Source organism: Salvia miltiorrhiza, chromosome 4 (assembly GCF_028751815.1).
Source record: "Salvia miltiorrhiza cultivar Shanhuang (shh) chromosome 4, IMPLAD_Smil_shh, whole genome shotgun sequence".
Lineage (NCBI taxonomy): Eukaryota > Viridiplantae > Streptophyta > Magnoliopsida > Lamiales > Lamiaceae > Salvia > Salvia miltiorrhiza.
This window is the reverse complement of record NC_080390.1, coordinates 25,966,031-25,993,895: the sequence shown is the minus strand read 5'-3', so window position 1 is coordinate 25,993,895 and position 27,865 is coordinate 25,966,031. Positions and strand designations below refer to the sequence as shown.

Sequence of the window (27,865 nt, the reverse complement as noted above, 5' to 3'; positions counted from 1 at the left end):
ATAGTTTACAGTTTTTTGCACTTTTTATAACGGTTTTAACCGTTATCTTTGATAGAATACATAACGGTTTTTCACCGTTATGTATTAAGATTTTTCCGTTATGTATTAATTTTTTTTTTATCATAGTTAACAGTTTTTTGCACTTTTTATAACGGTTTTAACCGTTATCTTTGATAGAATACATAACGGTTTTTTGCACTTTTTATAACGATTTTTGCACTTTTTATAACGATTTTAACTGTTATCTTTAATTAGAATACATAACGATTTTTTGCACCTTTTATAACAGTTTTTTGCACTTTATATAATTGTAGTATATTTTAAAATTTTGCAATTTTTATAAAACGACAAAATGATAAAATCAACGATAACAATATTATATATCATCCAAAAAATTCATACATTATTATACAAATGAACCAAATATCAAGTATACATCATCATTGCATATTCCGATTCAAAATTGAAAATACCAACTACCTTATAGCTAATGATTGGCCTGGGAACTTGAACATTAATATCAAGTATGCAAATGATTCACAAATTCTTCTTGTATCTTACTCAAAGGCATGCTAGATAGAGCACTTGTATCTTCTTGAATCCACAATGAGATGAATTGATCTAGCGCCATCTTGTCACCTAGCAAAAAGATAAGAGAATCAACAAAAATCAAATCAGGATTGTTATCTGCAAATTGTCTGTGTTTGAATAATTAATCATTAGACGGACACAAGGTTCCTCAGAGTTGCACACATAACTAGGTTCCATATATCAAGTTGTTGTTTCTGAAAGAAAATTATGCTTTGATCGATTGCACTAGTACAGGAATCGAACTGAACAACAGAAAAAATAAGGATATCCAAATGTGAAGACAAGATCATAATATAACATGTATGGTTCGAGATAATGATGCACTGAGTACTTGGTACAAAGAAAAGAGATCTCAAATAGACATTTAAGATCCATACATAACAGGAGGTTGACAAAATAAATTAACTGTGGAAAACAAGGCAGATGACATGTTCCAGCGATACCATGGTGAGAAACTAGTCTAGGTGGAGAGGTTAGCATCAGTTGTAGTCATAAACACTTACCAAATATGCAGCACAAATTATTTACCTGATGTTGGGTCTGAGAAAGCACCAGGAGCACCAACTTTAAATGGTATCTCATCAGAATAGCTCAAAAATCTTCAAAACAGTGGACTTTGAAAACGCACTTCAAAAATCATTCTTAATCAGTGAAGCAGCTACAATATCTCAAATTAAGACAAAACATTCACATTAGCTACTAATTTTTAAATCAGAAATTGATTTAAAATAAAGCAGAGTAACATAAGTGAAGGTAATTAAACACATAGAAAACACGGAGTCACAAAAGTGCAAGACCATTTCCCATTAACAGTTGTTTCCATATGTATAAAGCAAATTAGGTGCTTTTAGTTTCTGGTTTAATCACTACAAAGTGCAACAAATCTCATTCATGTTAATGGGAAATAAGGACAAAATACAAATAATACTATATATTCAATAGTTGTATTCATTTAAACTTACATGAGAGAAACTACAGTTAAATATTTCCATGGTGGAAAACCAGGAAAATGTCATTAGATGAATTAAAGGTAAAGTAAAAACGAGTGTCTCCTCATATGCCTCGCGATAAACATCACTGGCCTCACATTGACTACTATTCTAGAAAAAGGAAAAAACAAACAAACAAACAGATTAAAGATGAGTATCATTTTGTAAAGTTTATCTGGAATTTGTTGGAGAATCAAAGTAAAATTCTATCGTTACTATGTGGATAATGTAACAAAAATATAGGGCATAGTATCATCAACAAGTTCAACAAGCCAAAACAATTCATCACATATTGATATTAAAGCTTCTAAATGAGCTAAAATGAAATTTAAGCCTCAAATAGTTTCTGAAAATGCAATCTTGAACAAGTCTTTAAGGAGCCAACCGACACTCCTGCTTTTGATTATGTTGAATTTTCAGTCATATTAAATCAACATTACTTGAGCTTGATGTATTAGTCAACTGAGTAATATTAAATCAACATTACTTGAGCTTGAATTTTCAGTCATATTAGCCAACTTATAAGTCATCTATTTTTCTTTTAACATCATCTAGGAAAGGGAATCTTCGCAATTTGCACAGTTCTCAACTTTAATAGTGAATCCAGCAGAACTTACAGATATGATGGCTGCTAAGCACGGGATCAAGAGCAGACCGGCAATCCATGAGAGTTACAACTGCATACTTCTCCCACTGTTCATCAGGGAACCTTTTTGAGGCATGACAAGCAATTAATCCGGCTGCTGCTAAAACTGCACTGAACTTTATCTTATTAGAGTTGCAACGCTGCCAAAGTAATGCCAAAACTGAAATCAGTAAGCAGAAATAGTTGTTATGGGATGGTAGATCAAAATAAGTTAGTACGATAACAAGAGCAGCACAAGAGGATTCAGCATATGAACCAAAAAGATCAGATCCCATTCCAGCAATATCTCCGACATTATCACCAACATTGTCAGCAATGACCTGCAAAATGTGACTAGAATTAACTTCAAAACAGAGATATCAACCAAAAAGCATAGCAGATATCTTACAACCGGATTTCTGGGGTCATCTTCAGGGATGTTTCTTTCAACCTTTCCAACAAGATCAGCACGTACATCAGCAGCTTTGGTGTAAATTCCACCTCCAACTCTCCTAAACACACAGAGAAGATAAAATGACCTAAAAGGCAGATTCAAATATAACAACTAACTTTATTCTAGTGTTTCATACATATCTTTTCTCCACCTAGCAATCACCATTACTACCCCATTTCCAAGAAAAGAAGAGTATAAACATTCAACTCCATTTTTGTCCAAGAAAACAGATATAGATATACACAACACATAGGCTCAGAATCATATCTGCAATTTATATCAATAGAAACCACCTTAAAACTATAACCTTGATCGATCAAAAACTGCTGCCTTTTTGTTGAATAATACATTCCTACATCACAAAAATAGTAGGATCTCAAGTGAATTGCTAATGAATAAAATAGCAACACATTCTGAAATTAGAAGCCTAAGATACCTGAGTGTCTGTAGATACGAGAGAGTAGAAAAATGCATTGTACTCTTCCTCACCTCCTGCCACCGTGTCCTGAGGCTTCATCTACAACCAAGAACATTTACAGAATAAGACTTAAAAGTTTTCCAATAGAAGACAATCTTGTCATTATCTCAATTTGCAAAATCTCCCAAATCATTTTGTGCCTGGCAATATTTTTTTCTCAAAGAATTCTTAAAAAATTCAAAAATCAAACTTCCAAAACACCCAAATAGTCTGCCGCCTTACCTGCTGTTGTCAATTGCTTCTGCTGCGGAGTCACCCAATTGAGACAGAGGCCGAAGGAGGTGGAAGGTCGGTCGACGGAGGCACAATCACCGGGTGCTTGCAGCAGTGGGCGCCATAGTCGACGTACAGAGGAAGCAGGGGCAACATGGACCGTCGGACGACAGAGAAAGGCCGGAGGCGAGAGAGATTGAGAGAGGCAGGGGCTTGAGCATAGAAGATTTGGCTGGGCACAGCGCCTAGCGCGATTGCAGGCAGAGCGGCGAAAACGGCCGTCGCAGGCAGAACGACGGCTAGGGTTTTTGAGCCGTGGGAAAGCGCCGAGGCGGCAGGCAGAGTGGCGACTGCGCGGAGGAGGAAAGCACCGAGGCGGCAGCGGTGCGATGCAGCGACAAGGGTGGGCGGGCGCGAGGCAGCAGCGAGGGTGGGTGGGCGCGGGACAGCAGCGAGGGTGGGCAGCGACGGGCCTGCGCGGGACAGCGGCGCCAACGGCGGAGTCGAGAGGGGAGAGAGAGAGAGTCGAGAGACAGGGAGGACGCAGGAGAAGGCAGAGAGATTAGATGAGAGAGACGAACAGAACTAGGGCTTGTAGTTTTGGGGGTTAATTTCTAAATTTCCTAAATAAAATTATTTAATTTTAATTTTTAAATATTTAGATTTTATATAAGTGTTACTTAATCATAAAACAAAAAAATGTTATGATTTTTTTATTTTTCAAAGTCTATATCTAGGAATAAATTCACATTTTAGGATAAATAATTTATTTGTTATTTTTTAATATAATATAAGATAATATAATATTATTTTAAAAAAATTAATAAAAAAAATTATACATAACAGTTTTTAGAGACGCTCATACATAACGGTTCAAAAACCGTTGTAAATGACTCTTATACATAACGGTTCTTTACCGTTATAAATAACTGTTATAAAAGATGGTCATAGATAACGGTGGCACAACGGTTTTGTAATACCGTTATGTATGCAACTAATAGATAACGCAAAAACATAACGCATTTGTTCAAACCGTTATCTATGCATTTAGACAACACTACATAGATAACGGATTTTCGCAAAACCGTTATCTATTCCTAAAAGTGCGCTCATACATAACGGTTTTTGAAAAAAACCGTTATTTATGCACTGTTATGTATGTAAACTTTTGTAGTAGCACAAAAAGGGATACCGTTGCCTTGACCTGCTGTCCAAGCGTCACTATATTTGTGCTGACGTTATTTTCTTTGAGTCTACCTCAAACACCTAATCTGTTAGTTCCTACTCCTTTACCTGTCCCGGTAAGTGTCCATCCTAGTCCCCCTACACAACCATTGCAGGTGTATACACGACGTCCTAGGCCACCACCAGTCCCAAAACTTGTCTCAGAATCTGTCCAAGACCCAACCTCATGTCCACCACCTGCGTCATCTTCGCCTGCAGCTTCTGAAGGTCTTCCACCTACCATTGATGGTCTACCCATAGCTCTCCGCAAAAGTAAACGTACTTGCACAACTAAACACCTCACGTCTAACCATGTTTCTTTTGCTCGTTTGAGTCCTCCTTTTCGTGCATTATCTCTTTGTCTTCTATCTACAGTAATTCAACTTCTTACCATGAGGCACTTAAGCACCCTCTGTGGCGGGCTGCTATGGATGAGGAGATGCGTGCTTTACTCAGTAGAGGTACATGGGTTCTGGTGTCTGCCCTTCTATCAGTAGTTATTGTAGCTTGTCGCACTACTACAAAAGTTTACATACATAACAGTGCATAGATAACGGTTTTTTTCAAAAACCGTTATGTATGAGCGCACTTTTAGGAATAGATAACGGTTTTGGAAAAATCCGTTATCTATGTAGTGTTGTCTATATGCATAGATAACGGTTTTTGAAAAACCGTTATGTTTTTGCGTTATCTATTAGTTGTATACATAACGGTATTACAAAACCGTTAAGCCACCGTTATCTATGACCATCTTTTATAACAGTTTATTCATAACGTTAAAGAACCGTTATGTATAAGAGTCATTTACAACGGTTTTGGAACCGTTATGTTTGAGCGTATCTAAAAACTGTTATGTATAATTTTTTTTTATTTTTTTAATTATTTTTTTTTAATTTTTTTAAAACTTATATTATATTATATCATTTGAAACTTTCTCTCAAATCCCTCCAAGATCGAGCTCTCCTAAAAATTTAAAGAACATTCTCTCCCCCTTATCTGTCTCTCGACTCCCTCTCTCCCCTCTCAACTCCGCCGCCGGCGCCGCTGCCCTGCACCGGCCCGTCGCCGCCCACCTTCGCTGCTGCCCCGCGCCCTAGTTCTTCTCTATTCGATTGGTCGAGCCCTAGTTCTTCTCTGTTCGAAACAACCCAGCCCTAGTTCTTCTCTGTTCGCGACCTAGAGCCCGCCCATCGTTGCTGGTGGTCCGAGGATCGGCGAGCCGATGGTGTTCTACGGCCGGTTCTCTTCTCAACTCCACATAATCGAGGCAGGAAAGGGGGAAAGCCCTAATTCTCTAATTTGCAATCGAGAGCAGATGAGGTTGATAATTGGGCGTCGAACAAGAGTTTTGCCCCTTCTCCCTCTCTCTACCTCCTCTCTGCGCCGCCTTTGTCTCCGGCGAGCAGCCGCTAGCCGCCACCTTCTCCAGCCTGGCGTCGCCCCCCATCCCCATCACCCCTCTCTCGCTTCCACCACCACGGTATACTCTCTCTCTCTCTCTCTCCATTTTCTATATGTATTTCTATCTTTGCGTAATTTTTGAATTTGGGCAGAGCAACCTCCATCGTCGGCTCAGCGCCCACCACCGCTCCAATCGCACCACCACTACCCCTGGCACCTGCCTCCAGCCTCTGACTCCGATAACAGTCGCCCTCATTCTTCAGGTAACAACTAAATGAAATTGAAGAGTGCATTAGTTAGCAAATTTTAGGGCATTTTGGACTCGAATTTTAGGGATTTATGGCTTGAATTTTCGCTAGTTTTTTTTTTCTTGTTTCAGTTCATCTCATCTTTTTGTTCTTGGTTATTCTGAATTGAGAATATTGAACACTGCTTTCTGAAAAGAAGTTGCTTAAATTCATCGCCATTGCTGCCCCTATCTCTGATGAGCGCTCCATTTTCTCCTTCCCAATAGGAGAAACTGTTTGTTTCCCCAAAGTTAGGGCTGAAACTGTGCATGCTAATTAGGTTGTTCGAAGCAGAAGAAGTGTTGGAATAACAAATCTGCTGCTGTTGCTGCTTTGATATGTAGGTTCTTTATGTTTTTTTTTGTTTTTCTAAACTTTGTTTCCTGTTTTGGGTTGCACCTAATTAATTGATTTTTGGGTTGCACCTGATTAATATTTTTCTTGATGGATAGTGTGATTGCTGAATTTACCAAGATAATCAAGAGGGTGTTTGTGATGTTTTTGATATATCTTTTTTCTTGATATGGTCTTCATTATGCAGGCACATTTTCTTTCTCTTAATCTAGATGCTCTTGCCGAACAACTTGCAAAAGCAAAGCTGTCAGAGAGGTTATATCTACAATCAGACCTGTTACCCCTAGAGCTGGTATCATGATTTCTTTTATTCATTTTCTGCTCAAAGATTGTTTCCCCTGGCATCCATCTTTTCTCAAATGACATTGAGGGATCAATCCCCTACAGTTTACCTCCCAACCTCACGCACCTGTAAGATACTCGACATAGGCTTGTTCGTGTAAGAACTAAGACCATTTGCTTCAAAAGTTTTACAATAATAACTATTTTGGTTCTCTTCAATGCATATCAGAAACTTCGCTGAGAACAAATTTAGTCAGAGCTTTCCATACTCGATAGAGAAGATGAAACACCTCCAACATCTGTAAGTAGCTCTATGTTTAATAGGATGTGGTACTGAGAATCACTACTACAAAATTACACATACATAACACTTCATACATAACGGTTTTTTTAGAAAACCGTTATGTATGAGCGCATTTTTTGAAAAGATAACTGTTTTGACAAAAAACCGTTATCTATGTACTGTTGTCCATGGAAATAGATAACGGTTTTAGTGAATCCGTTATGTATGAGCGTTATCTATTAGTTGCATACATAACGGTATTATCGAACCGTTAAGACAACTGTTATCTATTAGCGTCTTTTTATAACGGTTGTTTTAACCGTTATATATGAGCGTCTCAATACTGTTATGTATTAGTATTTTTTATATTTATTTTTAAATTTAATATTTTATTATAAAATATCAAAACCCTAACAACCCCCACCAAATTTTCCCAAATCGAACTTGGCCTCTTTCTCTCTTCACCATCGTCGCGCCCTGCCACCGCCGTCGCGACTCGCCGCTACGACCAGCGTCGCTGCCACGCCGGTCGTCTGCTCGGCCGGATTCCACCATCATTTTCCCTAAATTGGTTTCCGACCTCAGGGCTAGGGTTCCGCCGAGCAGGATTTTGAAGAAGGCGTCGGACGACGCGGTCGTCTCCTGCCTGCGGATTGCCACTCACGTCGACCAGCTGCCCAGAATCGACGCCTAGGGTTTTCAGCCTCCCTCTCCTCTCTGAATTTCGCCCCTCCGGCGAGTCCCGCCACTTTCACCGCCGTCGCACCGCCGCCCCCTGCCTCAGGTAACACCTTTATTCTCTCTCTCTCTCTCTCTCTCTCTCTCTCTCTCTCCTGTTCTCGGTTTGTGTGTGTGTGCTGTGTGAGGGTGGCGGCGGCTGAGGGATGGGGAAAATTGGGCGGTGCGGAGGCTTCGATCTAAAATCACTTGGCTGTTGTTTTTTCTTATTGAAATCATCGACAATTAAATTAAGATACTTGCTATGGTGGTTGGCAGATTTGACAATTTCAGGCTTATTATCTAAGTTGTATTTTGTTAAGTTTTTTTGTGAATTGTGGAAACTGAATATTTTACAGATGTTCATTGAAATGCTTGAGATTTCATATGGATGTCTAGTGTACTGTTTCGTATTTTAATGATGAATAGTGCCTTGCTGATTATGTGGAATACCGTAAAATGTGGATTTTGAAGAACATGACATTATGCATTTGCTTGAAAGATGATTTCTTTGCTCATGGCTTTGATTCTCATTAACAGTTATGCAAAAAAATTATGAAGTTCTATTAGGTAAGTCAGTTTACGTTATATGGGGTATTAAAAGGAAAGAAACCTGATTTTCATATGGCAATTCCCCCACTGCAGCTAAATCATTCTATGCATCTATTGTTGTAAGATTTTAGAAAGTTTATAGTGCTGATGCAGTTAAAGATGATATGCATTTTCATCACTCTTTATCAACATTGTCAGTAGTTATCAACTCGAATCAAGGGAATCATCTTAAGTAAGTTAGCCTCTTGTAATCTGAATTTGCTACCTCAATTGTAGTAAGTTATTCCCGTGGTTTCCTTGTACATTTCCTTGCTCCCATCATGGTTGCCTTTCTTACCTAAACTTGAGTACTTATCTCTCAGAAGTAACAGTTTCTCAGGTTTCATTCCAAAATCCATTTCCAACTTAACAAATCTGTATCATCTTGATTTTTCTTTCAATTCCCTTGAAGGAATAATCCCACCAGAGATTGGTAGACTTCAAAGACTGCAACTTCTGGCTATTCAATCAAATAATCTGACAGGCATTATACCATCTGCTATATTCAACATGTCTTCTTTACAGAGATTAGCTTTCAGAGCAAATGGATTGAGTAGCAATCTTCCAAATGATTGTGCGCAAATCTTCCATTTATTCAAGGGATTTATCTTGCTATAAATCAATTGAGCGGCCAAATTCCATCAAATCTATCTCAATGCTCACAACTTCAATTGTTGTCGTTGGATATCAATTCTTTCAGTGGACAGATACCCGCAGCCATTGGTGACTTAAAATCTCTACAAGTTCTATAGCTTTCAAGAAACCAATTAACTGGTACACTTCATTTTCTCTATAAATCTTGGATTTTCTTTGTTCTTTAGAATAATTTAATCAATTCAAAGTCGTGTATTCCGTGTTTGATACCTTGAGTCGATATGTCAATGTCCTGATTTTAGAAGTTTCTGTGACTTTTTTATCCACAGCAGCAGTCAGGAAATTATTTCTTCAGTTTATTATCTCTTTGAAATGCTTACAGGGATGTACGTGCAACATCATATGCTGATTGCCATGGATGGAACTAGCCGACTAGCTTCCCTGCAGTTTCTTGCTGGTAAATCATGCAAATTCGGTTGCTGGCTTAATGGTATGTAGCATCTCCTTATATGATAGGTTGATATGGGCATCATCTTTTTGGCCACAGTAACTTGTTCCGGTCATTGCTTCGTTCTGTTATATTGCTCTGCAAACTAGAACGCTGTCATTTTCTTTGTATGAACATTTAGCTAGTTTTGCTTCGTGATAGCATCTGACATTCTGGGCAGAACATTTGATGCAGATGCACAAACAATTCTAGCTCGCGAAGGAAATATTGATTTATCATTTTTCCAAAGGTACTATTATAATGCCATGTGGTCTAGCTACTATTTGAGATTTTTTATTTTGAGGTTCCTCATTTCTTTAAGGTGAATGCTTGATGTGTTCTTTCTTGAAGAAATGAACTAAGAACCTTCATCATCCCTTATTATATCAGTGCTTTATTATAATGTTCTATCATCCCTCATCATCATAGTATTAAACAAGAGCTGTCATTGGGTGCATTTTTCTATTAATTACTTGCTATATCATCCTCATCTACTCAATGTTTTTCTAATTAAAGTTTATTATGTTTCAGCATTAAGTTTGTCATTTTGTTCTCACTTTTCTTGAGCAGGTCATTACAGGGGTGGAAGTCTAAAATAGTGGAGGTCTAATCGTTGCTTGGCTATTGCAACCAGTGGAGGTCTAAACCAGCAAAGGACCGGGGTGGAAGTCTAAAATAGTGGAGGTCTAATCATTCTTTCACTTATTAATTGATTTTTTTTCTATTGGAGTATCATGATGCTCTACATTGTGATTCTTGGTTGGCTCTTTGTATGATTTAGTGGCAGGTTTGTGGTGGATTAAATGAGTCGTACGTTGAGCTGGAGATACTTGTGAATTCACAAGAAAATTGTATCAGATGGCTAGCTAGTTGCATATTTAATATGTTTAATATTTTTGTAAGGCATAATAGTATAGATAGAGCAGTTGTTGAATTTTTTGACTATATTCAAATCTTGTATGAATTCTTTTTTATGATAATAATATAAAATTAAATATTTTGGATGATATATAATACTGTTATTGTTGGTTTTATCATTTATACTGTTATGTATAAATTAATAGATAACGGAGAAATAGAAATCTAATTACGGTCAAAAACGTTATACATAACGGATTACCAAACGTTATTAAAATCAAAAAACCGTTATGTATAGGTGTGTACATAACAGTGAATATTAAACTTTCATGACGGTTTGAAACGTTATGTATAATACTATAGATAACGGATATAATCCGTTACGTATATATAAACAATCGTTATGTATAATAGAATAGATAACGGATATAATACTATAGATAACGGATATAATCCGTTATGTATAATAGAATAGATAACGCTTAAATCTCCGTAATGTATGAAATCCACATACATTACACCATTATATTTTACGGATGTTTTCGCACATAGATAACGGATAAAATCCGTTATCTATGAGCGAATCTGGCGTAGTGTCGCTGGGTGTTCACTCTAAAGTTTCTTGCTAATGGTACTATTTATCGGTACAAAGCTCGTCCTGTGGCCAAAGGGTTCACTCATACCCTATAGTGTTGATTACTTTGAGACGTTCTCTCCCACTGCTCGTCTAAATTTGATTCGATTCTTATTTTCCCTTGCTGTTAATCTTTCTTGGCCAATGTATCAGATGTACCCATTCTTATTTATGTGTGCTATTAAAAATTGGTAATTTTTAAAAATTATTTCAAAATTCATGTTATTTTTTGTCTTTTTTAAAGTTTGGATCATTTTATAAATAATTTCAAAGTTCATGCCATTTTTGCAAATGACTTTAAAGTTTGAATCATTTTATAAATAACTTCAATTATTTCAAAATTCATGTTATCTTTTTGTATTGCTTAAAATTCAAGCAATTTTTATAAATGACTTCAAAATTCAATAATAAACTATACTTAATCCTAAAACTATTAAGAGATTTAAATTGATTCCGTGATTTCAGTATATAAACTACCAATTAAACTCAAATTCATGTGAAAATTGAAAATAAATTTAAATATGAGTAGAATCCTTTTTTAGGGTAATATGAGTAGAAGTTATTTAAAACTACTTATGCGAGTATAAGTTAGGGTTAATAGTGTTTTATGTCCTGAACTTTCAGTGTTTTCCACAAACTTTCATTTTCTCCTAAAAAATCATGAACTTTCAAATTTTTTTTCATAAAATATCCCGCTATACAAAATTCGATGATGAAAAGCCCTGAACATTCATCGTTTTCCAACAATGGTGGTTCCAATATGATTTTCCAATAATGACAGTCCTCAAAATATTTCTTTCGGCTAGATAATTCATCTTTTTGTCACCGAATTTTGTATAATGGGACATTTTATGGAAAAAATTGAAAGTTCAGGGTTTTTTAGGAGAAAATGAAAATTCGGGATATTTTATGGAAAACGCTGAAAGTTCGGGACATAAAACACTATTAACCCTATAAGTTATATGATAAGTTCAAATTAAAGAGCTTTAGTTACGAGTTTAAAATTCTACTCATTTTGAAATACAAAATCTAATTTTTTCTAAAAAATATATATATAGATTATATTCATTTTGCATTGAAGCTCGACTGTTTGACTCCCAATGGTCGAGTATGTTAAGCATTAATACATGTTCTAAGAATGTTCGATCACCAATGTTCGACTATTTGACTCACAATGATCCAGCATGTCGAGCTAGCATTGATGCATATATCATTACATTCGATTTGCAGAGGTTGAGCATGTCGAGCATTAATTTGTTTACCACAAAAGCACTAATATTTAACTTGACCCGCAGTGGCCGAGCATGTCTAGCATTAGTGCATTTATAACTAATGTTTAACTTGCACTGGTCGAGTATGTCGAGTAAGGTTTGCGATTTAAGTAAGGGTAACTTTATTTTTCAATCTCAAAATTGATAATTTTTGTAATTTAATTTATAGTGGGTACTTTTTATTTTTTATATTTAAAATGAGTAAAATTAGTTATCACTAACACTTAAAATAATACTACAAATAAATATTTTGTCGCGTAATTGACTCCGAGAAATATTGTTTGTGACGGGCATCTCTAATGAGAAATTGTATGTAGGACTAATTTTTCAAATTTTTTTGAAGAAATTATAGGACTAAATTTTAACAAATGTACAATAGTGACCAAAATGTGCTTAAGTACCGAAATTAAAAATAATTAAATGACATAGACCAAAAAATTGTTTTCTAATCACGGGGAAATTTGGAATCATCCTCGCTTTCTTTCTCTTTTCTTAATAAATAACAACTCATTATTTTTCAATAAATAATAGTAATTTGTTTGGACTTTACTTAACCACCATTTGGTTCAGCCATCTATTCCTCAGCTTGCGATAGTTTGAATAACAACACCAAGAAAATAGTTATTCGCTGTCACTTTATTATTATTTTTATAATCGGAGTAATTTTACAATTGAGTGTGAACAACATGGGCCAAATAAAATGAATAAACTAAAAATAGATGGTAAAAGGGCCCATGATATATCGCATTAGTATGAAGAAAGAATAGATGATCTACATATATAACCCAAAAAGAAAAGAGAAAGGGACAAAATCTGTTGCAACACCTTAGGTGATCAAGAAGTGGAAATGATACGAGCATAAATGAACTCATTCCACGTGTCGGGCAATCCCGGTAGGCACCAATGAATGCAATCGGCGTAGGTGGCCGGGTCGGCCTGCTGCTCCTCCGTCAACATCTTCCCCTGTCGAATTGTGTAAACTGAAGTATGCGCATCTTTTCTATACTCTGATAATGTTGTTATGTTGATGAAATGAACTCCTACTTTCATCGACTTCGTCACATTCGCTGCGATTGCAAACAGCCTGCGATCCGTGCCCACGCTCAGCGCCATCGTTGTGTTTAAAATCGGCTCTCTTTCCTTTGCACATTTGATGCCATCCGGATTGTTCCAATCCAGGCTCCTTTAGAGCATAAATATTGTTGTAAGTAAAAATCATATGACTTACGTTTACTGTTGAGCCGACGTTTGGTTGGATGTTTTTAGAGGTTGGAAAGGGAATCAAGTAATTGAATTCATTACTTGTTGTTTGGTTTGGGTAATGAGATAATCATTACCCTTACTTGAGGGTAATCCAATCACCCAATTTGTTACCCTTCAAAATAGTCAAAATAGAGGGGAAACAATAGAAAGAGAATCCCTTACTAATGTTTCATTTTCATTGTTAAACCAAACACTCAATAAATGTAATGGTTATTATTACCATTCCACTCCTTTATTTGATTTCATTCCCTTTCCATTCCTCTACTTGAACCAAACGAGCACTGAAAATATAATTGATGAAAGTAAAGATTCTTGCACCGATTGACTTTTGATGGGGTTGTTTACCAACTAAAATGGTTAATGCAATTATGCAACCACGGAATCATTTGGTAATGTCTGTGCGTCGAAACCACGTGCAGTATTTTTTTTTTTTGATGGGGTTGTTTACCAACTAAAAGGAAAATTGCGTGTCTAGCAATATGGAACAACTGTAACCTTATTATTCGGATACATAAGTAATTACTTAAGAGGCATTTAGAGGGTGTTTGGCTGAGCTTATAAGCTCCTTAAAACAGCTTATAAGCTGTTTAAGAGCTTATAAGCTCCTTCAAAGTGTTTGGCAAAATAAGTTCTTCAAGAGCTTATAAGCTCCAAAAATAAGCTACAAGAGCTTATAAGCTCCCCAAAAAATAAGTTCCTCTACCCCAACTTATTTTTTTATAATCTCATATGCAACAATCTTTTTACAAATATTTTTCAACTATAATTTATTATTTCCATCATATATCATTTAAGTTCATTTTTCTTCGATTTTCTCTCTCTAAAAAAATATTTTCTCTCTCTAGTAAAAAAATTCTCTCTCTAGCTTATAAGCTCAATTATCCAAACACTTTGACAACTTATAAGCTCTTAAAAATTATATCTTATAAGCTCTTGAAACATCTTATAAGCTCCAAGAGCTTATAAGCTCTTTAAAATAAGCTTAGCCAAACACCCTCTTAAGCGCGGTAAATTCCTATATATGAACAATGAGATCTAAGATAATTTACAGTGAGATCTAAGATAATAAAATTGTAGCTGTAAATCGAGAGATCTGTGTCTCAGTTACGTCTTACTCTTTGTTCCACTTAATTTTTCATAAATTTCAGCCACTGTTTGTGTGCAGAAATCTTATTTCAGCCACTTAATTTTTCATAATTTTCAATTACTGTCTTAAATTACTGTATTACTTATTTTTTTAATAACTTTTTTTAATTATATTTAAGTATAATTTTAAAATAATTACCTAGAGTTCACCTAATTCAATAAGAATCTATAATTATTTTACATACTCCCTCCGTCCGCCAAAAGTATGTCACTATCATGTTGGTGGACGGAGGTAGTCTTTCATTTCTAATTTTTGAAGTAATAATTGATTATTATGATTAATTCATCCAAGATTAGAGAATATGTTTTCTTTTCAGATTTTAATTTTTAATGGTAAATATTAATTAAGGTTCATTATATTATATTATACTATTTTTATAATAAATAATTGGAACATAAGAAAATAAAACGTGAAACATAATAAATTGTGAGACATATCCGATGATAAACGCGAAGTAAGTGGTAGTGTGGAGCTTACTTGATGTGAAGAGGAGACATGCTCATGAAAAAGACTTTGGTTCGATTGGGATGAATGTTTTTGTCAACCCACTTAGCCCAAGTCCTCATCACTCTCCCATAAGCTACGGGCCTTTCCACTTCGTCGTACTCACTCGCGCCTTTGTCGAACGATCCTCGTCTGTTTCAATTCAAAAATTAATCACCCAAAATAAACATTAATTAGTCTTCACAATTTTAGGAGATGTGTGACTAAGTTTACTTTAAAGAGCTTATACATAAGTTGCAGTAGTTAATTTATAAAATGTATTATCATGAGACCTTATAATTACTTACCAAAGTATTTAAAAAAAAAACTTATCAATGTATTTGGATAATTTAATTTATAAACTACAGAGAGAATTGTGAGTTAGAGAGAGAAAATTGAAGATGGATGAAATAAGAGGAACGTATGTTGGGAAAAAAAAAAAACCATACTAACTATAGTAGTTGTTTTGTAATAATAATAATAATAATAATAATAATAGCTGCATATAAGATTATGAAAATATAAGTTGGAGTTTGAGCAACATATATATATACTTTTTGGGAACCTTATAAGCTATTGTCGCTTATTTTTATAGTTTATATATAAACTATTTATGAACTTATTTTGCTAAACATTTTTTAAAATAAGCATTATATAAATTATTTTAAGAAGTTTATAAGGTGGAAGATATGAGATGTGAATATTATTGATGGAGACTTACAGAACTTTCATGGCGAAAGTGTTCATCCACCAAATATATGTGTTGAAGATGAGGTAGTCCACATTCTTCCAATTCTTGCCGTGCTTCTTGATTGAAGAGGGCATGATTATTCTGTTCAAGATGCTGTGCATGTTTGGATCATCCGAATTCGATTCCACCAAGAATGGTGCCCAGTAAAACTCCACGGTCGCATTGTAATCCTGCCAACATCATATCATTTTTTATTGCATGTTTAATAAAATATTAGTAACATAAAATAACTAAAGTTGTACTAATAAAAAATGTTACACTTTGTAATCATCACGTCCTGTTGTTCATATGTGTGTGCTTTATTAGTTTACTGTTGGAACCCCACATACCACGTTGTACCGTAACATAGGTGGCGTTAGGAAATTTGGACATAACATATGTGATTAGGGTAAGTATTAATTTTAGGGTGTGTTTGCTTTTTATCCCACTAAATGGAGGGATAATAAAAATTTATGCTTTTAAATATCTATTTTCTTATTCCATATTTTACACAAAAGATAAGTTCATTATTTTTTCTTTTTTATTTTCACTCCAAGGAGGGATAATATTATCACACCAAAATGGAGGGATACTATTATTCCTCCTTGAAGTAAAAATAAGGAAGAAAAAATGGTGAATTTCTCTTTTGTGTAAAATGTGGGATAAGAAAAGAGACATTTAAAAACATAAATTTTTGTTATCCCTCCTTTTCTCATCCATCAAAATGAACCCACCCTAAAAGTATAAACTTCAAACTATGAATATATAATGAATGTGTTGTAAAAAATGAGTTGAAATAAATGAACGAATTAATTCAGTAAAATTATTTTGTATATATCTTCACATGGCCGGATCTAGAATTTATGAAAAATAAACATTTCGATTGATAGTGATGCCGGTGACACATTGGTGATCGAAGAAGAGAGGAAATTGAGGAGAATAATATTGAAGAATTTATTTTGATTTTGTTTTGCTCGTGTTACGCGTTTTACATTCGCAATAACTGTGTGTTAATTTTTTGTTATCATTTTAAGTTGAATTATTTTTGAATTGACCTTAATAATATAATGTACAGGTATAAGAAATTTATTGGGCTTGCATAACTGGAATCTGGTGCGGTCCCTTAATATATTCACTCATAATCTTTGCAGTCTAAGAATTGCAAATAATTTATAGTTTATATTTTTTAATTGTCATAATATTATATATGTATACTCCATCCGTCTCACAAAAATATGAATATTTTATTATTTTATGGCGTCTCATAAAAACATGAACATTTCTATTTTGGTACACTATCTCACCACAATCTCTTTACTTTTCATCTCTATTTTTCATAAAATAGGATCCATTTTTCACTCACAATACACTTTTCTATAATATTTCTTAAAACTCGTGCCATTTATAAATGTTTATGTTTTTATAAGACGGAGGGAGTATATATTATGTATTATATTATACGTATTCGATACTTGTAATTTAAGCAACATGTCCACCAACTTTATAATTGGTTAATCTTTATTAAAGTTAGTAGTATTAGTTAGTGGAGTAAAGGTGCGACAAAATTTCCACCGGTGGACATTGAATTATTGGCACGCGCAGAATTTAACTAGGAGAAATAGACGCTAATCTATTTGCATTAACTATTCTGGAAAAGGATTGCCGTGGGACTGGAATGCCTTTTCTAGAATATGTTAATTTGAGATAAGAATGCCTTCGAATATATTGATGTCTTTAGTAGATAAATTTATTATGAAAAATAAAATATAATAAAAAAAATTATTTTAAATGTTTTATTTATTTTTCCTCATTTTTCATAATTTTTTTTATTATTTTTCATTCATCTTTTTCACTTTAAGGAGGAATATTATATATCCTTTTATTTTTAATGTGATAATATTATCCCTTTTTGAAGTGAAAATGATGAATAAGAAAAGATGAAATTCTATTTTGTAGGAAATGGGGAAAAAGGATGAATGAGAAAAAATAAAATTTTATTTTGTAGGAAATGAGGGAAAAGAAGTAAGATATTTAAAGGAAGAACTTTTTGTTATTCCTTATTTTTTCATGATAATTTATCAATCAAAGAGAACACGCCCTGGATTAAAAAAAAATTCTCATCTTAATTTCATATTTAAAAAGAAAAAGATTTGAAATAAAGATCCTTACTTCTATAACATATAACTTTTGACATATAATAACACTTAGTTACTGTCCAATTCATAACATAAATATGAATTTTCTTCGATCGTGAACCTTCGGTTTCTTCTTCATTGATCCAATCGTATCATATAACTAATAATTACTATAATATTGAACAAGTACCACAGGCTGTCAATATGAAACAATTTAAATAATTAATGTAGTGAATCGACTAAATCATTTTGATTGAGACATAGATATTAGATAGAGATTTGTAACTGGCAATAATTTAGGGGGTTTCATTTTTAATTTACAGTCAAGAAGGTTAATTGTGAATTGCTCTTTAAGCCAAAACTTTGCCATTTTCTTATTCATTTTAATATTATTATTTAGTTTTATTTTTATAATATGAAAATGAGTATTTTAATATATTAATTAACTCATAATTTAGGAGGTAGAGAAGTAGATAGAAAATGACCTCAATTCTGAAAACTGATAAGGAGCCATTCTTGTTCAAGCTCTTCCTTCCCGGTGGGACTACCGATTGAACCAAACAAATCATAGATTCCCATTGATTTCGATTCAAAGAGTCCCCAACAAACATCAATCTCTTGTTCCTCATCTTCTCAAGCAATAATTTTGCCTTAAATCTTACAAATTCATCAACATAAATGCAGATCAATTCACTCATTCAACAATAAATGCTCTACGCAACCAAAAATAGTAGAAAACAAATGAATAAGTATAACCATGTTAAACACAAGCATGTAGGTGAAATGTTTCCAGTTTGGGAAGCAATTAGTGTATGCGTGCAAGAAAGCATATATATATGTTGGATTGTAATCACGTTATAATGACACGACCACACAAATGATGAGCATTTTTCGAATTTTAGAAATGATTGAGCAAGAACATAAATTACACTATAATGATGTAACAACTTATATTGGAAAATTCAAGTAAGTAGGTTTAAATTCTACCGCTCTCCCTTTCCAAGTCAAGAAGAAACTTATATTTGAAAATAATTAAGTTTCCATGGTGAGTCTAACTTTCAATTAGGACTTATCAATTTCTAAATTAAATTTTATTATTCACAACTAAAATTAACTAATTCAAGTGTATGTATCGTGTATATATATGGATGTATCAAAGTGTGCCTCAGTAAGTAATGTTGTGCAAGAAATGAAGTTGCACAAAAATGGTGTTTTATCCAGTTGACACCAAAAGCAATATATTGATGTGAATTTCATGACAATGGCGGAGCCACATATATTGAATTTGGGGTAATTTCCCTACCTCAATTTTATATCCCTATATCCATATTCATGTGAAGAATTACGGACATAATTAATTAACTCTTGCCCCACAAAAAATAAAAGAAGTATGGATAAAGATAAAACTAAATCAAGAATATTAATTGGTTAATACATGTCTCCATTTACTTTTAGTTTTGTACTCTATATTATAAATTAAACTAAATCAAGAATGTTGGTTAATTAGTACATGTCTCCATTTACTTTTACTTTTGTACACTATATTATAAATTAGAAATTGAGGATGTTTTAGAACAGAAACTTAGATTGATTTGGAAATTATGAAAAAAAATTATGCGTTTGCAAAAGTAGGACATTAACTAATAAATAATGCACTCGAATGACAATTTTCAGCCGATTTTAATTAATGTCCTATTTTTGCAAGCCTGAAAATTTAGTTTTCTGTCCATTTTAATTTCGAGTAAGCTCGAAACTTTAAAAATTGATCAAGAATTGTCATAATTTCCAAATTAGTATGATATTGTCCTTAAAAAATCAAATCATTTATCTCCTAGACTAACGTAAAGTATAAACTTCCTTGTTTTTCTTTTTCTTTCCTTACGTGTAGAAATGACAGAGAAGGAAATATTGGTAATGCAGTTGGATGTGAGATCACATGGATGATGAACGATTGTTTAGTTATTATGTATAAAGATAATAATATTTATTTATAGTGAGGATTAATTAAAAGAAAGAACTTACTTGGGCAAAGAACAATCGTTGGGCTGCCATCGCCAGTTCTGATACAAAGAATCTCGCCTTCCATTCCTCAAACAAGTAACCTGCGCCGTCAAGAACTCACATTCTTCCTCTTTGTAAATCGGGTACGACGACGTATTGTCGAAAACCCATTGCCCATTGAACAGATCGCACCCTTCCGGCGGGATTTCAACCCCGTCGTCGTCGTCCTCGTCTTCTTCTTCTTCCTCCACCGGCAACGGCAACTGAATCTTAATCTCTTCCTTGGTGGTTTCTGGTTTGTGAGCCTCCACCTCCGTTTCGACGACTGTCCTGGCGTTCATGACGACGGAGACGGTGGTGTCGAGGCGGGTGTCCTCTTTGGGGCGGGAGAAGGGGAACTCGGCGAGGGACTTGACGTCCTCGTTGTACATGAAGCACCCGAATAGGAAGATGGAGAGGATCACCACCAAGGCCGACAGGTTGCCGCCCTTGCGGGCTGCGGAGGCGGCGGGCTTCATGGAGGCGGCCGCGGAGAGGAGCGCCGGGGAGAACTTGCGGCGGAGAGAGGGCTGCATGGCGGCGGCGGATCAGTTAGAGAGGGAAATGAGAGAGGAGAGATGAGAATGAGTGACATGATCTTACTTTAATTTTGTCTTTTTAATAAACGGATGGGAAATCGTTTGTTGTGTGGAATTGGATTATTTTGAGATGGATTTGGTGAGATGGGGCTGTCTGTGGTGGCCGGAGGGAGGGAGGTCTTTCTCACCTGCTTACTTCTGATCATCAGCTTCTAACTACTCTTGCTCTCTATTTTAATCTCTCTCTCTCTCTATGTGTGTGTGTGTGAGAGAGAGAGAGGGAAAGAGGGAGAAGAAGAGTTAAGCCAAAGATATCTTTTGGTTGAGTTGAGGATTGTCATTTTCAGTAGCAGTTACTATTATTACTAGTACAACAAGTGTTTCTCAGTTGAGATCCACTGCCCCAATAATGTTTTATTAAATCTGTTATTTTAACAATATTTATTTTGAAATTAAAATTTACTATAGTATAATGAATCGTAATTAACCAAAAGCTGAAATTTTTAAAAAGATTATATACTGTGTTTAAGTTGAGATTGAATCTCACCTCTTTTTGTAAATAGAGAGAGCGAAAGTTTGTGGGGTCATTTTCAAATAAAGAAATATCACAATTTTCAGGTACGGATGGAGTAGTTAATAAGTATAAAATTAAAGTGAAATATAAAAAATTAAAATTAAAAATAATACTAAACCTCGAACTGTGTGTAGGGAGGGGTAGTTTTGTCTTTTTGGTTTGCTACCAAATGTTAGGATTGAAAACCTTCCCTTTTGGCTTCTGGCGTACATTTGTTCCAAATTGATAGTCAATAGCTGGAAAGTTAATTATTTGGACTGATTGGTTGGTGAACATTTGAAACTAAAACATTTGCTTCCTCATCAATTTATGCACCTAAATAGAAGTTGGCCCATATTTATAAGTCTAACTTAGAACTGTCATCGATCTTAAACTTAAATTAGGTCGGGTAACTTTGGTCGTATTTTGATTGGAGGATTAAATGATAGATGCTGGAAAGTTAATTATTTGGACTGATTAGTTAGTGTAAAATTTGAAACTAAAACATTTGTTTCCTCATGAATTTACGCACCTAAAAAGAAGCTTACCCATGTTTATATATAAGTCTAACTTAGAGTTGTCATCAAAGTTTAAACTTAAAGTAGGTTGGGCAACTATAATTGTGTTTTGATTGGAGGGTTAAATGACAGATCTGTAATAAATTAAATCATGCTGTTTAAATGGATTAAGAGAGGCTTCAAGCCGAAGTGATAAATTGGTCGTATGTTTATCTCTCTATGATTCAAAAGAATAATATAATTGCAAATAGTAATTAATGTTGTTTAGTTTGGTTAGGTATTTTAATGTTTCAATGAGAAGGGTCTCAAATGGAGTCGTTGATCATGGCGGACATAAATAACCCGGCCCATTTCGTGTGCATCAATAATAGTATTAAGGGCTGGTCTTGGGTGCGACCGTCGCACAGTGTGCGACGGGTCCGCCCCGGCCCGTAATCCAGACCCGAAATCCTAAATCCTAAATTATTACATTTGTTTATAATAATTATTACTTTTAATAAGCATGAAATATACATTTGTTCGCACAAATATATACTTATATAAATATAGGTATTTTCCTTCATTTAATATACAGTATTATATTTTCTAAACCCTAAATTCTATAAACTAAACCCTAACCCTAAACCCTGTAAACTAAACCCTAAGCGTGAACACTAAACCCTAATAGGTGAAAACTAAACCCTAAGCCTGAACACTAAACCCTAATAAGAGTATTTACTTTTAATAAGCATAAGATATACATTTGGTCGCACAAATGTATACTTATATTAATATAAATATTTACCTTCATTCAATATAAAATATTATACATATCAATATACATTTATATGAATAAATGTATAAATTATGTTTATTAAAAGTAACCATTATTATAAACAAATGTAATAATTAGGAGTATGGGTCAAACCCACGCGGGTCAGGGTTCCGAATCAGGAGGGCGGGTTTGGGCCGGGTCGACCCGTCGCACACCTGTGCGACGGTCGCACAGGAGAATTAGCGTAGTATTAATGTTGACTTACTCCTTTCTTATCAATATGTGTGGGGGCTTTTATTAGACTTCGAATTCTCATATTTAAAATTTCGAATATTTATTCATTAATTAATATTTATGACAATTTAGTTTAATCGGTCTTTCTAAACTCTTTATAAGCAATTTCATTTATCGTTATTATTGTATCAAAATTTAATCAATTTATAGGGTTTAGTACGATGAACCTTACGAACTCCAAGAGATATCATCAACTTGATCAAATGTGGTTATCAACAAAAGCGACCTTCTCCAACAAGTGAGGTACCAAAAAAACCCACTTTACAAAATTTCTACACTACATAACCAGTTATAATTTTTGAATATTTATTATATTGAAAAATGTAGTAATTTCAAGTACAATATTAGTAAAAAAAAATTGAGATTCTCGCAATTATGTTAGCCTTTTTCGAAACTCGAAAAAATCTCACATCTTTCGTTGAAATTTTTGAAACTTGAATTCACCCATGCAAAGCAATTACTTTTTGAATCTATTATGGTGCTACCTCGTAGTGGGTGTTACATGTATGCCACATCAGCAACTATCTCATATTTTTTTCACTATATAGGACTACCTCATATTTAATTATTTATGGATCTCACTATCATAATTACTACTTTTATCATAATACATATTGATATGCTAAAAAATACAAGTCTGACAGAAAGCTAGAAGAATGAGAATATGATTTGGGACTTTGGGAATATTGTATTCACTTTACGTGTGCGTAGTATGTGTCACACCTCAATTCTTGAATGAATAAATACAATCGAGGTGCAACCAATTTATATAAATAACATAAGGAAAAATCCATGTTGAAATCGAATAGAAGATAACAAGTCGGGCTAGGCCCCTTTAGATCACAAGTTTTTTTTCATGCTTAACCAGTATTCATTAGAATAAAACTAGGAGTTAAGTGTTTAAGCTCAATCAGAGATGTCATTCAAAATCTAACATGAAAGTCTTAAGTTGAGAAAACAAAAGAACATACAAGAGTAATTGTTACAGCGGAAGTCTAAAATAGAAAGTTGAACCCTAGCCTCAGCTCAGTCCCGTCAGCACCGGCCAGCCAACCTGAAAACATTTGAAAGTATTTTTGGGCTAAGTACTAATGTACTTAGTGGGCAAGCATTTTCATAAACATTTCATATTTTCGTAAAGACAGTTTATCCAATCATAATTGACATAACTTGAAGATTTTAAAGTAAATGAAATTGTAAGCATGTTAAAATAATTTCTTTCATTTGTGTGCACATGTCACACTCCCTTTCTGTTACACGCTGTGATCCCGGACCTTTTAGCCACCGACGTATCCATTTCTCCCAGGACACTTGCCCTTAGGACGTAACTCAAACAAGTTGAATTGACCTCGGGATACATGCTCTGGAACACATCCCGTTAAGCACCCTTATAACGCCTCTGGCTAATGCCCGATGGAGATCAACCCACCATGTCAGCTAGCATGTGTACATGATTCTCAGACAACGTGTTAGGACATAAGAGAACCTCAATTGATTAACTTCGCGAGCCTTAAACAGAGTAGAATGCACATAAACATTTTATTGGATAAACAGTTTGCATTTCATTGAATAAACAGATTGCATTTCATTGAAACATTTACAGCTTAATAACTCAATCATACTTTATACATTTGAAAAATAAAGCCCACCTGTATAGGCAAAGCCTGTCGTTTAATCATAACTTTGAATCGGAATAGCAGTGCTAGTCCTCACGATCCACAAAGCCTACAAGAAATCTATAATCTTAATAGGTCTCATGAATCTAATCTTAAGTCATGGTGAAGTGCTTAACATTCTATGATTCACCTAGCCGAATTTTCAAAATTTAATGAAAAAATAATTGAAAACTAAAATTCTTGAGTTAAGGACACCAACAATGTCCTTACTCGATTTTCTTTAATAATTGGAATTATAAACAAAATCAATTAAATCGTAAACACTTTTATTGCATAATGCAATGCAATTTAATGTCATACTTAGCATATAATAAGTAATTGCTTAAAATATGCACATAATAATAATAGTAATATTATGAAATCATCCTTAAAAATAATTAATCAAACTAATTAATAATTAAATTAAATTAAATAATTAGTGCAGTCATTTAAAGAAAATCTGCACAGTCAAATACTTAAAAAGCTGATTGGCCCAATTGATAAAAAGGGAGCCCATGCTTAAATAAATGAATGGGGCCAACTTAATTAATAAAAATCGGCCCGAGTGATTAAGCCCAATACTAGCCCAACACTCAAACCTTTTTTTCTTCTTCTACCTCACGCTGAAGAATAAGGGTTACTTCTCTTTGGTTGTAAATTTATCATGGGAAAATGAAGGATAAACAAAATTTCACCCTTTAAATCCTTCTTTTTTTTCCACATTTTCTACTTGACCCTTACTCATTTCTCATTTACACTACAAAGGAGAGATAATATATCACACTATTTTTGGAGGGATAATATTATCCCTCCTTTGTAGTGTAAATGAGGAATGAGTAAGGGTCAAGTAGAAAATGTGGGAAAAGAAAGAAAGGATTTAAAGGGTGAAATTTTATTTATCCTTCTTTTTCTCATGATAAATTTACAACCAAAGATAACGCACCCTAAGAGGATCTGCTCTCAAACTCCTCTCACTCAGACGAGAAAACGCCCACTCCTCTCTTCTATTCTCCCTGACTCCGGCTGCCGCGACCAGCCTTCGGTCGCCGCTTCCTCTCTCGCCGACCTCCCTTCTTCCTCGTCTCTGTCTCTCGCTCTCTCTCTCTCAATCTCGGTTATACACACAAGTGCAGCGGCGATAAGCCACCTGTCCGCCCCTCTCCTTCCAGGTCTCCGGCGAAGAGCCGTCGACCGACCCCTCACGCATCCACACACAATCGGACGACCACTGACCACCCGAATCCAGGCACCGACTCTCTCTCTCCATCTCCTTCCCTCTCGCCGCCCTCTGTCCGCGGAAACCGCCACTCTCAGTCAACGGAAGCCACCGTTGCCCTCATCCCCTGCCCGACTCACCGCCCTCACTATCCGGCAACCGCAGTGGTGCCACGGCCGCCACCCTCTTCCCCTGACTCGCACCAACAACACCCCAGGCTCAACACAAAATCAAAGTTCAAGAGTCAAGACTCCTCTTTTATTAACTCGATTCTTTCATGTTTACAAACATAAGTCTTTTCTTTAAATCAGTAAATGAGTTTGTTATACATTTAGAAATCATGCTTCGACTCTATATGCGAATACATACATATATATACATGAAAGAATGAGTTGGTTCTTGGCAGAAACATGTGAGGTGCCTTATTCATGTATACAGTTCAAGTAAATCATGGAGTTAAAAAAAATGAAACCTTGAATGAGATTTGCTTAAACTCGGAAATTGGTTGGACTGAATGGATGCTCTTGTTTCACCATGATCTTGAGTCTTTCCTCACGAGAGAATTTGTGTGGAACGAGTGAAGGATTGCTTTAGCTGCTGTATATGTGTTGTGAAGAGTGAAATGAAAACTTGGCTGGTGTGAATGTGACTTGATATTAAGGAATGTCTTGTGGAGAAGACTTCACCAACATAAACCTATAAGGTTGATGGCAGGGTGGTAGAGGCATGGGGGGGATGACAACCTGAAATTTGGGCTGCTTCCAGGACTTGTACGAGAGAGTATGGTCTAAAATGGTTGATGGGAGAACATTGAGTGTGAGTGAATTTAGGGAGAAGATTTGACAAATAAAATTCCTCAGGATTAAATTATCGGAACTGTAATAATTGCTCAGGGTTTGCTAAATAATTCGCTCGTTTAAATGTCCAATGCTTAATTTAAATAAATATGCAATGCATAAGAATTTAAATGATAACAAAAATTTACAAAAGATTTTTGTAAAATATTTTTGTTGGAATTGAAATAATTTTTTTTTCTTTTATCCGGTATGAATCATCTAAATTTCAAAGTTCAAAATTACTCTAAACTTAGCTACGAGGAAACGGGGTATTACAGTATGTATCGGAGATGGTAAACTTTGACATTGAGATTTTACATGTATTTATTTCCGTGTAAATACATGAACTTCAGCATTTTCTAGTTTTTTTCCACGAACTTTATTTTTTGAATACACGAACTTAGTGTTTTTCTGATTTTTTCCATTATTTTATTTTTTCCCAAATTGATGCTAACGTGGTTGCCGAAGCTGCTGACGTGAAATGATCGTCATAGTTATAAGTGGTGATTAAGGACCTACATGTTCGCCATTACTCCAGTCGACTTTGACATCCTCGGAGACCGTCAGCGAGTAATTCTACCCCCAATCAGAGACATAAATTAGAGTGGAGAGAATCGACAGAGATTAGCAGTGAATGTCAGCGAGTATTGATAGAATAACGAGTTTACCTTTTTTTATTAAAAAAAAATTTGTGTTGTTTACGCAGAGAATGAGATGAATTCTATGACTATTCTTTTTTTAAGGGCTTTTGTTAGGGGTGGTAAAACGGTTCCGGTTAATCGGTTTTAACCGTAACCGAACCGAAAAAACCGGTTTTCAGTTAATCGATAACCGGTTTTTACCGGTTCGGTTCGGTTATCGGTTAGTGTGTTCACCACTAATCGGTTAATCGGTTTAACCGGTCGGTTAACCGATTAACCGGTTTATTTTATATTAAATTAATTAATTTATATTTTAATATTTTAATTTAAATAATACATTAATATTTCAAGTATCTATAAAAAAAATTGTTCTAAATTATCATAAGTTATGAATTGGTGCAGTGGATAAGACCTTATTCTTTCTTTCAAAAGTCAAGAGTTCAAATTCTATTGCACACATTCTACAAAATTGATTTTTTTTTAAATAAAAATCGGTTAATTTGGTTAACCGGTTAACCGATTAACCGAATTAACCGGTTAAATTCGGACAAATTGAGAAATCGTGAATTAATCGGTTTGACCCGAACCGGTTAATCGGTTAACCGGTTCAATAATCGGTTCGATTACCGGTTAGGGAAATGGCCCTTAACCGGTTCCGGTTAACCGGTAAACCGGTTCGGTTAAAACCGAACCGACCGGTTTACCAGCCCTAGCTTTTGTTGTTTTAC

General features: G+C 34.8%; 2 protein-coding genes and 1 long non-coding RNA gene across 5 annotated transcripts; 1 reads left to right on the top strand and 2 right to left on the bottom strand.

Moving 5' to 3' along the window:
• Positions 1-356: 356 nt before the first annotated feature.
• LOC131023210 (uncharacterized) lies at positions 357-4,833 on the bottom strand. Its single transcript, XM_057952752.1, has 8 exons — positions 4,754-4,833; positions 3,360-3,823; positions 3,149-3,176; positions 2,967-3,011; positions 2,445-2,744; positions 2,198-2,337; positions 1,120-1,249; positions 357-639 (listed from the first exon to the last, which is right to left on the bottom strand). Exons 1-7 carry the CDS (start codon positions 4,831-4,833, stop codon positions 1,221-1,223), a joined length of 1,086 nt encoding a protein of 361 aa, XP_057808735.1. The 3' UTR covers positions 357-639; positions 1,120-1,220.
• A 4,511-nt stretch (positions 4,834-9,344) lies between these two features.
• On the top strand, positions 9,345-10,491 carry LOC131020003 (uncharacterized). Of its 2 annotated transcripts, XR_009100574.1 has the most exons (4): positions 9,345-9,573; positions 9,752-9,820; positions 10,141-10,254; positions 10,358-10,491. It is a non-coding gene; the product is annotated as an uncharacterized LOC131020003 (long non-coding RNA). The 2 variants fall into 2 exon arrangements; XR_009100573.1 differs by having other exon boundaries at positions 9,345-9,820.
• A 2,460-nt stretch (positions 10,492-12,951) lies between these two features.
• On the bottom strand, positions 12,952-21,004 carry LOC131020001 (xylan O-acetyltransferase 1-like). Of its 2 annotated transcripts, XM_057948636.1 has the most exons (6): positions 20,735-21,004; positions 20,114-20,661; positions 18,577-18,748; positions 15,948-16,147; positions 15,221-15,379; positions 12,952-13,516 (listed from the first exon to the last, which is right to left on the bottom strand). In XM_057948636.1, the coding sequence occupies exons 2-6, from the start codon at positions 20,608-20,610 to the stop codon at positions 13,168-13,170; spliced, it is 1,377 nt and encodes a 458-aa protein (XP_057804619.1). In that variant the 5' UTR covers positions 20,611-20,661; positions 20,735-21,004; the 3' UTR covers positions 12,952-13,167. The 2 variants fall into 2 exon arrangements, with proteins under 2 accessions (XP_057804619.1, XP_057804618.1); XM_057948635.1 differs by having other exon boundaries at positions 20,114-20,943.
• Between the last annotated feature and the right edge of the window lie 6,861 nt (positions 21,005-27,865).

What these genes read in the sequence shown, in the direction of transcription:
- LOC131020001 (XM_057948635.1), bottom strand. Translation starts at nt 20,667, where the DNA reads ATGCAGCCCTCTCTCCGCCGCAAGTTCTCCCCGGCGCTCCTCTCCGCG. An exon ending in AACGATTGTTCTTTGCCCAA is followed by an intron (nt 18,749 to 20,113) that starts GTAAGTTCTTTC and finishes TGAATTTGTAAG; the next exon opens with ATTTAAGGCAAAATTATTGC. An exon ending in TATCAGTTTTCAGAATTGAG is followed by an intron (nt 16,148 to 18,576) that starts GTCATTTTCTAT and finishes TGATGTTGGCAG; the next exon opens with GATTACAATGCGACCGTGGA.
- LOC131023210 (XM_057952752.1), bottom strand. Translation starts at nt 4,833, where the DNA reads ATGGGTAGACCATCAATGGTAGGTGGAAGACCTTCAGAAGCTGCAGGC. An exon ending in GAAGCAATTGACAACAGCAG is followed by an intron (nt 3,177 to 3,359) that starts GTAAGGCGGCAG and finishes TCTTGGTTGTAG; the next exon opens with ATGAAGCCTCAGGACACGGT. An exon ending in CTTGTGCTGCTCTTGTTATC is followed by an intron (nt 2,338 to 2,444) that starts GTACTAACTTAT and finishes GATAAAGTTCAG; the next exon opens with TGCAGTTTTAGCAGCAGCCG.